Genomic DNA, 13,210 nt, shown 5'->3' with positions numbered 1-13,210 from the left:
TTGGTGGATATCAGGACGACATTATTTTGATATAATACATGCTCATATTATAATTGTTAGGGTCCTCCTCTTTATAGTCAGAACAAACATATTTTCACGATTTCAGTAATGTCTTCAAAATCAATAAATCATAGCACGTTTTGGGGTTCATTTGACCTGATAAAGTAAAATCATGTTAAAAAATTATGGTAAAAGTACAATTTATAGTCATAAAACATACATTGAAAATGATAGTGTTGCTGCTTCCTGTTTTTTTTATTTATTGTTGGTAAATAATCAATATCCTGCAATAAGTCATAATCAATATCCTGCAATAAGTCATGATATTTTGAAGACCAATACATAAAAGTTACTCGCTACACACACGTCACACTTGTGTTCAGATTACTTGTATTTTACTAAATTAGTACCTTATAAAATACACACGCATCAATATTTACCAAATTGTCACTCAAGACTGGAATTGATTAGCTTGTTCTACTGTAATCAATAGCGTGCGTAAATGAATCAGTCACATCAAAATTGTATATCAATCAATGGAACTGGGACCGTTTGCGCTCTTCTAACAGACAAATCTCAATTATATACGACATATATCTGTCGATAGATGACAACCTGTCGTAGCCATTTATCAATGTAGAGTGCATTCAATTTAAGAATGATGGAGTCTATTGTGTTCTTGGGAACCTTCAATGCTGCAGACATTTTTTTGGTACCCTTCCCCACATCTGTGCCTCGACACAATCCTGTCTCAGAGCTCTACGGATAAATCCTTCGACCTCATGGCTTGGTTTTTGCTCTGTTATGCACTGTCAACTGTGGGACCTTATGTAGACAGGTTTGTGCCTTTCCAAATCATGTCCAATCATTTGAATTTACCACAGGTAGACTCCAATCATGTTGTAGAAACATCTCAAGGATGATCAATGAAAACAGGATGTACCTGAGCTCAATTTCAAGTCTCATAGCAAAGGGTCTGAATACTTATTTCTGTTTTTTATTTATTAAAAAAAAAACTGTTTTCGGTTTTGTCATTATGGGGTATAGTGTGTAGTGGAGAAAATGAGGAAATATTTTTGGAATCCATTTTAGAATAACGCTGTAATGTAACAAAATGTGGAAAAAGTCAAGGGGTCTGAATACTTTCCGAATGCACTGTTTATCTTTCCGTGAAAATAATTCGGTAGATGGCCAATACGGAAAAGGAAACAATATATTTTGGTAAATAGAGACAGAGGTTGGCTTTTATTTGAATGATAACTTAATAATCAAATCCATTAAGTCCCACTACCGGCACATATGACAAAAACAATGCAAGCACCAAAGATATTGGTATGTTTCAAGCCTTCGATTTTGTGAGATTGTAATGACTATAAACTTCAGTACTGACGTCATCAATCTGAGGTAAAAAAAAAAGAAAAGAATGTGTATTTCCTAGGGGCGCAACTTTGGTTTTAGAAGTGGGGGGTACATCAAAGCATTTTTTTTTTTTTGTCCGTTAACCTCTCTTGGGTAGGGGCAGTATTTTGATGTCTGGATGAAAAGCGTGCCTGTAGTAAACTGCCTGCTACTCAGGCCCAGAAGGTAGGATATGTATATCATTAGTAGATGTGGATAGAAAACACTCTGAAGTTTCTAAAACTGTTTGAATAATGTCTGTGAGTATAACAGAACTCATATGGCAGGCAAAAACCTGAGAAAAAATCCAACCAGGAAGTCTGGAAATCTGAGGTTTGTACTTTTTCAAGTGATTCCCTATCCAATATACAGTGTCTGTGGGGTCATTTTGCACTTCCTAAGGCTTCCACTAGATGTCAACAGTCTTTAGAATGTTGTTTCATGCTTCTAGTGTGAATGGGAAGAGAATAAGAGGTCTTGGAATCAGATGACTGAGAAAATGACATGAGCTCAGTGGCGTCCGCTCTCGTGAGAGTTAGCTGTGTTCCTTTTCCTTTTTGAAGACAAAGGAATCGTTGGAATATTATGGAAGATTTATGATAAAAACATCCTAAAGATTGATTCTATACATTGTTTGACATGTTTCTACGAACTATAATATAACTTTTTTTACTTTTCGTCTGAATTTACTGCGCGAGCACAATGGATTTGGATTACTCGACTGAACGCGCAAACAAAATGGAGGTATTTGGACATAAAGGATGGACTTTATCGAAACAAATGAACATTTATTGTGGAACTGGGATTCCTGGGAGTGCATTCCGATGAAGATCATCAAAGGTAAGTGAATATTTATAATGCAATTTAAGTTTTGTTGACTCCACAAAATGGCGGGTTTGGTTTTCTGACTGAGCGCTGTACTCAGATTATTGCAAAGTGTGCTTTCGCTGTAAAGCTTTTTTGAAATCGGACACAGCGGTTGCATCAAGGAGAAGTGTATCTATAATTCTTTGAATAACAGTTGTATATTTTTATCAATGTTTATGATGAGTATTTCTGTAAATTGATGTGCTCATTCACCGGAAGTTTTGGGAGGCAAAACATTTCTGAACATTACACGCCAATGTAAAATGGGGTTTTTGGATATGAACTTTATTGAGCAAAACATACATGTATTGTGTAACATGAAGTCCTATGAGTGCCATCTGATGAAGATCATCAAAGGTTAGTGATTAATTTTAGCTGTATTTCTGGTTTTTGTGACACCTCTCCTTGCTTGGAAAATGGCTGTGTGGTTTTTCTTGCCTAGGTGCTGTCCTAACATAATCTAATGCTATGCTTTCACCATAAAGCCTTTTTGAAATCGGACAGTGTGGTTGGATTAACGAGAAGATTATCTTTAAAATGGTGTATAATACTTGTATGTGTGAGAAATTTGAATTATGAGATTTTTGTTGTTTTGAATTTGGCGCTCTGCTATTTCACTGGCTGTTGGCGAGGTGGGACGCTACCGTCCCACATACCCTAGAGAAGTTTTAAACACTCCAAACAGCCTACCCGACCGCTCAGAGGCGTCCGCATGGTCCTAAAGTACACCGTTTCCTCGACGACGACGACAAAATGCAATTTCAGAATGGACATATCCTTGTGTCCCCAGTGAAAGGTGTGCCCCTGGTATTTCCTGTAATTATTGTGTGGTGAAAACGTTACTCTGTGTAATGTAGTAACAACTTCTGTCCACTATAGGGAAAGTAGAGTAATATAACATAATTAAATATGTCAAAGTAATTAAATATTTGAATACATTATTTTAGTAAATGTAGCACACTCATCTATTTCTTCCTACTTTGCACACAGAGAGTGTTTAAAAATGCTCCTAAGCACAATTTAACTAGGCAGTCTAGACTAGAGCGTCCATAGGGTCTGTGCAGCAGGTTGAATGTTTGCCATTCCTACTCAACTAGGCATATCAGACTTCAAAAAAGTATTTGCAAAACTGAGAAGAAATTGAGTAATAAAAGTAGGATGAAGATTAACAGGAGTGTTCTTGCTGATACAAGCACACAAATGATCCTATATTTTAGTCCATTGTAAGGGTTGAGAATTGTTCCACTGACTTACACAAGACCTATAAACATTTGCATAAAATCTCCATCGCTTATAATACTACATTATGGATTCTGTTTTACCACTTCAGCTGAATCACCAATCCAACTGACTCATTTTGCATTGCTGGCCAAACGCTTTTTGAAATGATGTACAGTGCAATCGGAAAGTATTTAGACCCCTTTCCTTTTCCCACACATGTTACAGCCTTATTCTAAAATGTATTAAATTCATGTTTTTCCTCATCAATCTACACACAATACACCAGGTTTATAGGTTCATAGAAACTTTAGCAAGTGTATATAAAAAATAAAACAGAAATGCCGTATTTTACAGGGGCGGCAGGTAGCCTAGTGGTTGGAGCGTTGGGCCAGTAACCGAAAGGTTGCAGGATCGAATCCCAGAGCTGACAAGGTAAAAATCAGTTGTTCTGCCCCTGAACAAGGCAGTTAACCCGTTGTTCCCTGGGTGCTGTAGATGTCGATTAAGGCAGCAACCCTTCTGATTCAGAAGGGTTGGGTTAAATGCGGAAGACATATTTCAGTTGAAGGCATTCAGTTGTACAACTGACTAGGTATCCCCCTGTTTCCAGGGTTGAGATGTTTCTAAAAAGTAATTGGAGCCCACCTGTTGTAAATTCAATTGATTGGACATGATTTGGAAAGGCACACGCCTGTCTATATAAGGTCCCACAGTTGACAGTGCATGTCAGAGCAAAAAACAAGCCATACGGTTGAAGGAATTGAGCTTTGAGACAGGATTGTGGTAAGGGTACCAAAAAAATGTCTGCAGCATTGAAGGTCCCCAAAAACACCAAGAGCTGGCTGCCCAGCCAAACTGAGCAATTGGGGGAAATCTCCAGAGTTCCTCTGTGGAGATGGGAGAACCTTCCATCAGCACTCCACCAATCAGGCCTTTTTGGTAGAGTGGCCAGACGGAAGCATCTCCTCAGTAGAATGCACCTAAACTCTGCTTGGAGTTTGCCAAAAGGCACCTAAAGGACTCTCAGACCATGAGAAACAAGATTCTCTGGTCTGATGACACCAAGATTGATCTCTTTCGCCTGAATGCCAAGCATCATGTCTGAAGGAAACCTGGAACCATCCCTACGGTGAAGCATGGTGGTGGCAGCATCATGCTTGTGGGGATGTTTTTCAGCGGCAGGGACTGCAACACTAATCACGATAGAGGGAAAGATGAACAGAGAAAAGCACAGAGCGATCCTTGACCTGTTCCAGAGCGCTCAGGACCTCCAACAGGACAACCACCCTAAGCACACAGCCAAGATAATGCAGGGGTGGCTTGGGGACAAGTCTCTGAACGTCTTTAAGTGGCCCAGCCAGAGCCCGGACTTAAACTCGATCGAACATCTTTGGAGAGACCATAAAATAGCTGTACCGCCGACGCACTCCATCCAACCTGACAGAGCTTGACGGGATCTGCAGAGAAAAATGGGAGAAACTCCCCAAATAAAGGTGTACCAACCTAGTTGTGTCATAGCCAAGAAGACTTAAGGCTGTAATCGCTGCCAAAGGTGCTTCAACAATGTACTGAGTAAAGGGTCTGAATACTTACATAAATGTGATATTTCAGTTTTTGATTTTCAATAAATTAGCAAAAAATTCTAAAGAATACTGTTTTTGCTCTGTCATTATGGGATATCAATTTTAGAATACAGCTATAAGGTAACAAAATGTGTAAAAAGTCAAGGGGTCTGAATACTTTCTGAATGCACTGTATAATATGTAGTCGTAATTCTGCTAAAACTGCACTAGATGGCAACGTCCCAACTGTTTTAGGATCGTGCTTAAAAGAGCCTTGCACGTCACTTAACGTCACACATGTTCTTCCCCTGTTAGTCCTAATTTGAATTGAATTTAAAAAGTGACTGTATCGAATTTATTGTATTGGAATATTTGTTATGTTTATTGATAAAGTCAATTAGGTATGTGGTAACATAAAGGGCCTGTACCCCTCAGAGTAAAAGTCCTATCCTGTATCAGAGCAGCACATGTTGATGGAGAAATGTTATTGTTTAGCATGAGTTTTGGTTATTTAGATACCCAAAAGCATATAGTCTCCAGTTGAAGATGGGAAAAGTACTATGTTGAAATGTGGGCATTAGGCACTGTGCACACTCGCTCATTTTGTGATTGACAAACAGCCAGACAGAAAAAGAGGAGGGGGGGGGTGAGAAAGAGAGACAGAATTCTCTCACTCAGACTAGACCATTGCATTGAATGTCTTGGACGTACTCAGATTGATGAGATGATCGCTCAATTTTTACACGTGTTGGAAACTATGAGAAGAAAGAGGCCACGATGAAAAAATCCAATACCCTAAATACAGCATCAAATGAGGGATAATGTCGATACCAAACGGGACTGGAGAAACGGGTGTAAAGGACTACACCTATGTACGGGTTTGTGCGTCGACCGTCTCCTTCATAATATTGGCGTTCTTCAACATAGTCATTAACTGGACTATAGTGCGTGAGGAGCGACTTCGGGGCCATGCGCGCTTTGTGTTAGTTTTTCACCTGTTGATGTCAGCTCTGGTGTACTTTGGGATGTGCTCGGTTTTCTACATCCAGATTTACCTCGGCGCCAGGCTGGTGGCATCCATCTGTGTGGCCATGGTAACTGTCCTAATCACCAGCGCGTCCAATATACTCCTGACTCTCACTGCTATGGCGCTGGACCGTTATTTTGCTGTCTGTCATCCTATGAAGTACAGTTCTGTCTGGCATTGGCCCTGGCTAGTTGGACTACTGACGTGGGGGCTCGCGCTGGTTATTCCCCTCACGCTGCTCCCCAAGACGGAGCTGGACGCCACTGGTCCAAATGGGGAATGTGGACGGGAACAGCTGAAGAAAGGTGAACTGAAAAAAATCTTGCTGATATCAGTGTGTACGATACTGATTCTGTACAGTTATGTAAGGATACTGTTTGAGGGGCGAAGGTTGGGAGTGATAAATCGACACAATATTGTCGGATGCAAGACCATCGCCCTGCACTTTACTCAACTCGCCGTGTACATCCTCCCCAACTTTGTGCTAATAGTTATCCAGAAACAAGAACACCTTCAGTCGGGGACCAAAGAACTGTCAGCGGTGGTTAGCTTTGCCTTCTTTAGTTTGGCGCAGTGCATAGCACCAATCGTCTACGGTTTGCGTAAAGAGGAACTCTTGGAGCAGGTGCATCGCCGGTTCCCTTGCTGTTCCCGCCACCTGAAAGGCGTTCTCGAGTGGACCGTGCGTGCCACGACGCCTCGTCTGCATCCCCAGCCACGGTATGTGTTAAAATCTTTGTGGTTAAGATAAATGCCAAAATGTGTTACTCACTTTATGCACACTCATTTGTCGAGCTCAGTGGCTTGGAGAATGATGAATGGATGAATACTGAAAGATGACGATGACTAAATACTCACTTGTGTAGACCAACCAGAAACAGTAGGGATTATTCACAAAACCTTATTATTTTATACTGTATATTCTCTGACAAAGTTAAGAAAGTTGATAGCTATCATTTGCTGTGTTTACTGCTTCCCCTTTTTTTTTACTTCAGTTTTGGAAAATGTGGGATGTGAGACTACAGACAAAGCTATTCTTACCATAGTTGAAAAAAATGAAACAATATGTCTCTGACAAACATCACATGGCTTCAGAGACATCTTGTTTTACTCAGATGCATGTTTGGCTTATTTTCCACAGGGAAAGAACATTGACGTCCCAGACACTCATCTCACTGGAGCCTCCACAGACACCAGTATAAGGGAAGAGGGAGCCCTCACTACTAACTCAACTACTTCTGTAACAGACCCATCAGTATGTCTCCAGTGCTCCACAGGCTGGGCTAAAGACGTTTTGTACCAGACTGATACTGCCACCCAAATGCCATGGAGACGCTGGTGGAATGGAGGGTGTAGCAACTAGACATCACAACACATTTGGGAGCATATTGTATATCCATACAGTGTGGATTCACCCTCTTTTGCTGATTCATTCATACAGTACTTGAATATCCAGCATCTGCACAAAGCTGTGAAAGTGCTTCTGTTCTACCCAGGATGTAATGACTTTATAGGAATGGGTATCACTATGAACATACCGGCCCCAGACCTGTATTATGTTAACTGTACAGTATCAGAGAAGAGTCCAATGAGGATTTTACTAATTTGACTGAAAAACAGTGGCACAGCCAGAGATTTGTTGATGTGTGGGCCAAAAATATACACTACCGTTCAAAAGTTTGGGGTCACTTAGAAATGTCCCTGTTTTTGAAAGATAAGCAAATTTTTTGTCCATTAAAATAACCCGCAAAACACGTCTCAACGTCAACAGCGAAGTGGCGACTCCGGGATGCTGGCCTAGGCAGAGTTGCAAAGAAAAAGCCATATCTCAGACTGGCCAATAAGAAGAAAAGATTACGATGGGCAAAAGAACACAGACACTGGACAGAGGAACTCTGCCTAGAAGGCCAGCATCCCGGAGTCGCCTCTTCACTGTTGACGTTGAGACTGGTGTTTTGCGGGTACTATTTAATGAAGCTGCCAGTTGAGGACTTGTGAGGCATCTGTTTCTCAAACTAGACACTCTAATGTACTTGTCCTCTTGCTCAGTTGTGCACCGGGGCCTCCCACTCTTCTTTCTATTCTTGTTAGAGACAGTTTGTGCTGTTCTGTGAAGGGAGTAGTACACAGCGTTGTGTAGCTAGCCATTGGAACACAGGAGTGATGGTTGCTGATAATGGGCCTCTGTACTCCTTTGTAGATATTCCATAACAAATCAGCCATTTCCAACTACAATAGTCATTTACAACATTAACAATGTCTACACTTTATTTCTGATGAATTTGATGTTATTTTAATAGACAAAAAAATGTGCTTTTCATTCAAATACAAGGACATTTCTAACTGATCTCAAACTTTTGAACAGTAGTGTATATATTGTTCCTACAATAGAGGAAAATGTATAGTTTTTATAGCTCATTTCATTCTATTCTACACATTTTGCAATGAGGCTGAGAGAAAATGTAGCATTTTTAAAGCTTATTGAAGCAACAACAAAAAAATAGGTGTGTTTATTGTGATAAAGGCACTGGATTATGAGCTGTCTGGTGTGCTAAATGAACAAATGAAATAGCTTGTGACATCGTGTATATATAGCCATAGAAGCACAGTGACATTATGCCTCAATGCAGTCATTCGTGGCTTATTGGGGGTGTGGCTTTCAGTTAGTTATTTTTGGCAACCCATCCCGTGAGAGTGAATGTCATTCCAGTGACTCTGTTGTTATATTTAATCAAATCTGACTAACCCAGTGCACTGCTTGCTATGAATTTTATCTTATGGTGTTTGCAAGTTTAGGTAAAAAGACAAATAATGTCCCGTTTGGAAAACAGACAAGTAAAGAGCATTTTTGCTCAATCTCATTGGGTGGGTGTGGCTCCCCTGCGCCTACTCTGCTAGTACAAAAACCCAGAAGACACCAGAATTGACTGCATGAGCATTGTGCAATTTAGCCTAGTATGCAAGTGTTGATTCATTAATGATAATTGAAGCAGCAATGACTTTTTTGTGAGATAAAGTCAAGACAATACATATTACTTGAAATTAAAAGATTCCAATTAATTCAAGCAGGAGCCAGATTGAACATTATTGCCCATCACTACCATATAGACCCGTGACAGATTTCCAGTAATACAAGAGTTAATACTGTGAACAGCATGTGATCTGGAGCAGTAGCAGCTCTGTGGTTGAGCTCGCTTCACTTCAGTTTGTCAGACTTGGTGCTCACTGTACACTCAGACAAGGGGAAATTCTCAACGGCAAACCGCAAGAGTTCCTCATTACTGGCGCAGCAGATAACCTACATGCAAATACACAACCAAACTATGATTCGTAGTGCACATTCACAGAGGATGAAGCAGGGGACAATGTTTGACTTTGACACATTATCAGTCTTCACACACCACAACTCATTCCTGTAATTGCCTGGTTAGGTTCGGTAAACGAGGATGTTGATGAAATGAAACTAAGATTAAGGTTCAGATGAGTGGACTGGAGGGGTTTCCCTGCTCAGACCTACATTACACAAGGTTTTAGTCCTGGACTATAAAGTGCTTTTAATGAAGACTTGTCTCAACATGTTTTTATGTTTAGGTTAAGTTTTAGTGTACTTGGCCTTTCTCTCAAACTAACAGAATTATACTGTTATGAATACTTTGGGTACCACCAGGTGGCATAAGGCATAGACGAATCACACTCTGTTCTGGGCAGCCTTCTCCAATTCGTTCCACCCCATGCTGGATCTTTTGTTGTCTTTTTCTAGCTCTTGCCTCCAGGTGTTTCATGACCGCCCTCTTTTCCGTTTCACACGTGGGGAAACATAATAAATAACAAAGGGTAACATTTATCAAACAAACAACTTTTAAAGGGAAGTTCAAGTGACTATACTTCAGTTAGACATTGTATTTATTTTGTCAACACATCACAATATCTCCTCTAAGCCCCATGGTGCAGTGCACTGGCCAAGCTTAGAGACAATAAGCTAGCAGGACAGCTCAATTTGCAGAAATGTTCCAATGCTACATTCTGGTGCAGACAGACAGAAGACAGAGATTTCCTTCCAAACCTTGAACATTATAGAGGCGTCTACCAACTGCTATGAGACCAGGCACTGGCCAAATGTGTGTGTGGTTTCAAAAAGACCTGACAATTGTCCAATGAGTCAGTTGAAACTATTATCTTCACTTAATAATGTATGTAGTACGTACCTGACAACAATACTAAATATTGCTGTTCCTTGCAATCAATTTTTTTTTAAACAGCATTGAAATGGGCCCTGTAAGGCTAGCAGACATTCTGGGGGTAGAACGGGGCAAATAAGAGCCATGTAAGAATCCTGCGAGGCCATCAGAAACTATGTAGCAAAATGTCCATAATATCTCGATGTAAGTTGAAGTCATTTTGGTAGATTAGACCCTATTACAGTTTATTGAGCTAATATGCATTTTAGCTGAGGAAACGGCTGCACTTTGGCCATAGTAATGGTAGATGTGAAGGAATGGCATTACCAGCACATTAACTCTACAGAAAACATTTCCTGCTTAAGAAATTATGAAAGTCATTTGAATTTCTAGCTAATGTGTAGAACTTTCTCGAAATCAAGTCACAAAGAGGTACTGCACAGCATTTTGCGATTTGTTTCCCAAGGCAAAGATTTTATAACCTAACGGGTTAAAGTCTCTGTGTCTCATTGACTTAAATAATTATATAAACACAAGTTAACACATTCAGCTTGCTGGCGATGAGTGTGGCTGTAGTTAAAGAGAGAGAGGAAAGGGGGAGAGTTGATGGAAAGAGGAGGGAGGGAGAGGCAGTAAAGAGAGAAGGGAGAGCTAAAGACAGGAATGAGAGGGGGCATTTAGAAGCCCAGAGCCGGAGGGCTGACCGCTCCTCCGTTTTCCACCGCGGCTGTAGAGATGGCCCTCGGGTTCTTGAAGATCTGCTCGGCATTGCGGGAGCGCAGTCTTGATGTTCTGCATAATCCTCTCACGGGCCTGACGAGGGGAGGAGAGAAAGAAGAGAGAGTGGAATGAAGAAGAGGAGAATGTTAAATGAGCACGGTGAGAAGCAGAGAAGGCAAGAGGAGTACTTGTCTTTATCTATAATCAGACAGAACATTGCACCTGCCCGTGTCAGAATACCAGTTCTCACACAACATCTTCTCATGCTGGGCAGAGAGGGATGGCCCTGACTCAGGGAACAGGACACCCTAGGAAAGGAAAGAAGGAAAGGGGATACCTAGTCAGTTGCACAACTGAATGCATTCAATCAAAATGTTTCTTCCACATTTAACCCAACCCCTCTGAATCAGAGGGGTTGGGTTAAACCGAAGTCCACAAAACACACACAGTGTGATGATGAACGTGTGAGGTACAGAGACAGCGATTGCGTATGTGTGTAGCAGTGTACTACTTTATATCGAGACAGGACGACCACCATGGCGTACAGGTCAATGGCACTGTCAGCAAGTCTCTTCAGCACAAGCTGCGCATCTGTACCAATGACAAACAAACAGAGTCATACAATCAAACACCCTTCTGATTGACACAATCACACAACAACCATGTTCACCACTGCAGTGGCTTACATACCACAGTATCAACATCCAATCCACTGTCATAGCATCACCGATCCGGTCACGTGGACGGCGCTCTTATTCACTCAACTAGGATCCTCCTGCCGTGTTCGAGGAGCAGCACTTCAACAAGGGCTCCCAACTGCTCACTGGCTTGAACCGTCCACAGAATACAGACAGAACCAAAACATATTAACAGCAAACTGAGGCACACGTACAGTCACGCACAAACACACTAATATACTCACCAGTTCTCCACTATGGGTTCCCTGTAGTGTCAGCCCTGTGCCCCAATCTGCCTTCCGACACATAGAGACAGGGAGAGAGAAGGATGGAGGAACAATGTGTTCGTTTAAGTGTGTGTGTGTGTGTGTGTGTGTGTGTGTGTGTGTGTGTGTGTGTGTGTGTGTGTGTGTGTGTGTGTGTGTGTGTGTGCGTGTGTGTGTGTAAAGTATGTGTTCGTTTAAGTGTGTGTGTGTGTGTGTGTGTGTGTGTGTGTGTGTGTGTGTGTGTGTGTGTGTGTGTGTGTGTGTGTGTGTGTGTGTGTGCGTGCGTGCGTGCGTGCGTGCGTGCGTGCGTGCGTGTGTGTGTGACCAACCTCTTGGCCTGCTTGGTGAGTTCTCCAGCCAGCACCCCAGCGTTGCCCAGTGGGTTTTTCAGAGTCTTCTGTAGGCGTTTTAGCTGGTTATCAGCATTCTGTACACACACAAACACACACAATTTGTGTTACATTTGTATAGCTAGATTCACATCTTAAGAGTAATGCTTTAATGGTATGTACACAGAGTTCAAGTCAGAAAGGAAGAGAACAGCAAATAATATCAAAGCAGGTTATTGCACCTGATACAGTCCATACAGCTCACAGTACAGTAGGGGACTTTACATTCTGACAAATATGTTTTATTAAATCTTTGCTTCCTGGTATTCTACTTAGTAACCTTTGACTCTCTGTTAGCCGGAAACTGTTGAGAGCTATGAATCGCCAGAGGATGCCACTAGTTCCCTTGAAGATCCGGAAGATTCTGTGCTCAAGCTAACACACACACACGAACACACACACATGCACACACACACAAAACAACAAAACATGTCAACATTTCAAGTTGAGAAGGAGGTTGAATCTAAGCTAAGACTGCGTGAAGCTTAATTTAACAACCTAGACATCTTTATTTATTTTCTGAACTATCCCATGAACAGTGAACGGTTTGGCCAGTTGGATGTAGAACCAACAATATGATGCAACAGAGCCTCCGCTTGCAATGAGTATGTTTTTGTCGCTGACAGTATCACTCTGAGAAGACACAGTGAGCTGAGAGGAAGCAGAAGAGGAACTATCGCTGCTCTGAAAATAGACTGAGTGGTACATACTGTAGTGTCTATTGGCTTCGTGTTCACAATGGCCAGATGTACGATGTTTTTAGAAAACTGTTTACCAGAATAACTAGAGCAGTAAAAATACATGTTTAGTCATATGGTCTGATATACCACGGCTGTCAGCCAATCAGCATTCAGGGTCGAACCACCCAGTTTATATTCTACTAATACTAAACTGAGCTGCTGTAT

The 13,210-nt window shown here is 41.3% G+C and overlaps 1 protein-coding gene and 1 non-coding gene across 3 annotated transcripts; one reads left to right on the top strand and one right to left on the bottom strand.

Annotated features, from left to right (window-relative positions):
• The first annotated feature begins 5,682 nt into the window (after positions 1-5,682).
• On the top strand, positions 5,683-7,917 carry zgc:194312 (G-protein coupled receptor). Its single transcript, XM_014206898.2, has 2 exons — positions 5,683-6,795; positions 7,217-7,917. Exons 1-2 carry the CDS (start codon positions 5,870-5,872, stop codon positions 7,275-7,277), a joined length of 987 nt encoding a protein of 328 aa, XP_014062373.1. The 5' UTR covers positions 5,683-5,869; the 3' UTR covers positions 7,278-7,917.
• Positions 7,918-7,998: 81 nt separating this feature from the next.
• Positions 7,999-12,617, bottom strand: LOC106608775 (uncharacterized). Of its 2 annotated transcripts, none has more exons than XR_001329578.2 (6): positions 12,246-12,617; positions 11,896-11,946; positions 11,664-11,800; positions 11,485-11,564; positions 11,196-11,281; positions 7,999-11,066 (listed from the first exon to the last, which is right to left on the bottom strand). It is a non-coding gene; the product is annotated as an uncharacterized protein (transcript). The 2 variants fall into 2 exon arrangements; XR_001329579.2 differs by having other exon boundaries at positions 11,214-11,281; positions 12,246-12,615.
• Between the last annotated feature and the right edge of the window lie 593 nt (positions 12,618-13,210).

Source organism: Salmo salar, chromosome ssa07 (genome assembly GCF_905237065.1).
Source record: "Salmo salar chromosome ssa07, Ssal_v3.1, whole genome shotgun sequence".
NCBI lineage: Eukaryota > Metazoa > Chordata > Actinopteri > Salmoniformes > Salmonidae > Salmo > Salmo salar.
This window is presented reverse-complemented; position numbering and strand designations above follow the sequence as displayed.

What these genes read in the sequence shown, in the direction of transcription:
- zgc:194312 (XM_014206898.2), top strand. Translation starts at nt 5,870, where the DNA reads ATGTCGATACCAAACGGGACTGGAGAAACGGGTGTAAAGGACTACACC. An exon ending in CGTCTGCATCCCCAGCCACG is followed by an intron (nt 6,796 to 7,216) that starts GTATGTGTTAAA and finishes TATTTTCCACAG; the next exon opens with GGAAAGAACATTGACGTCCC.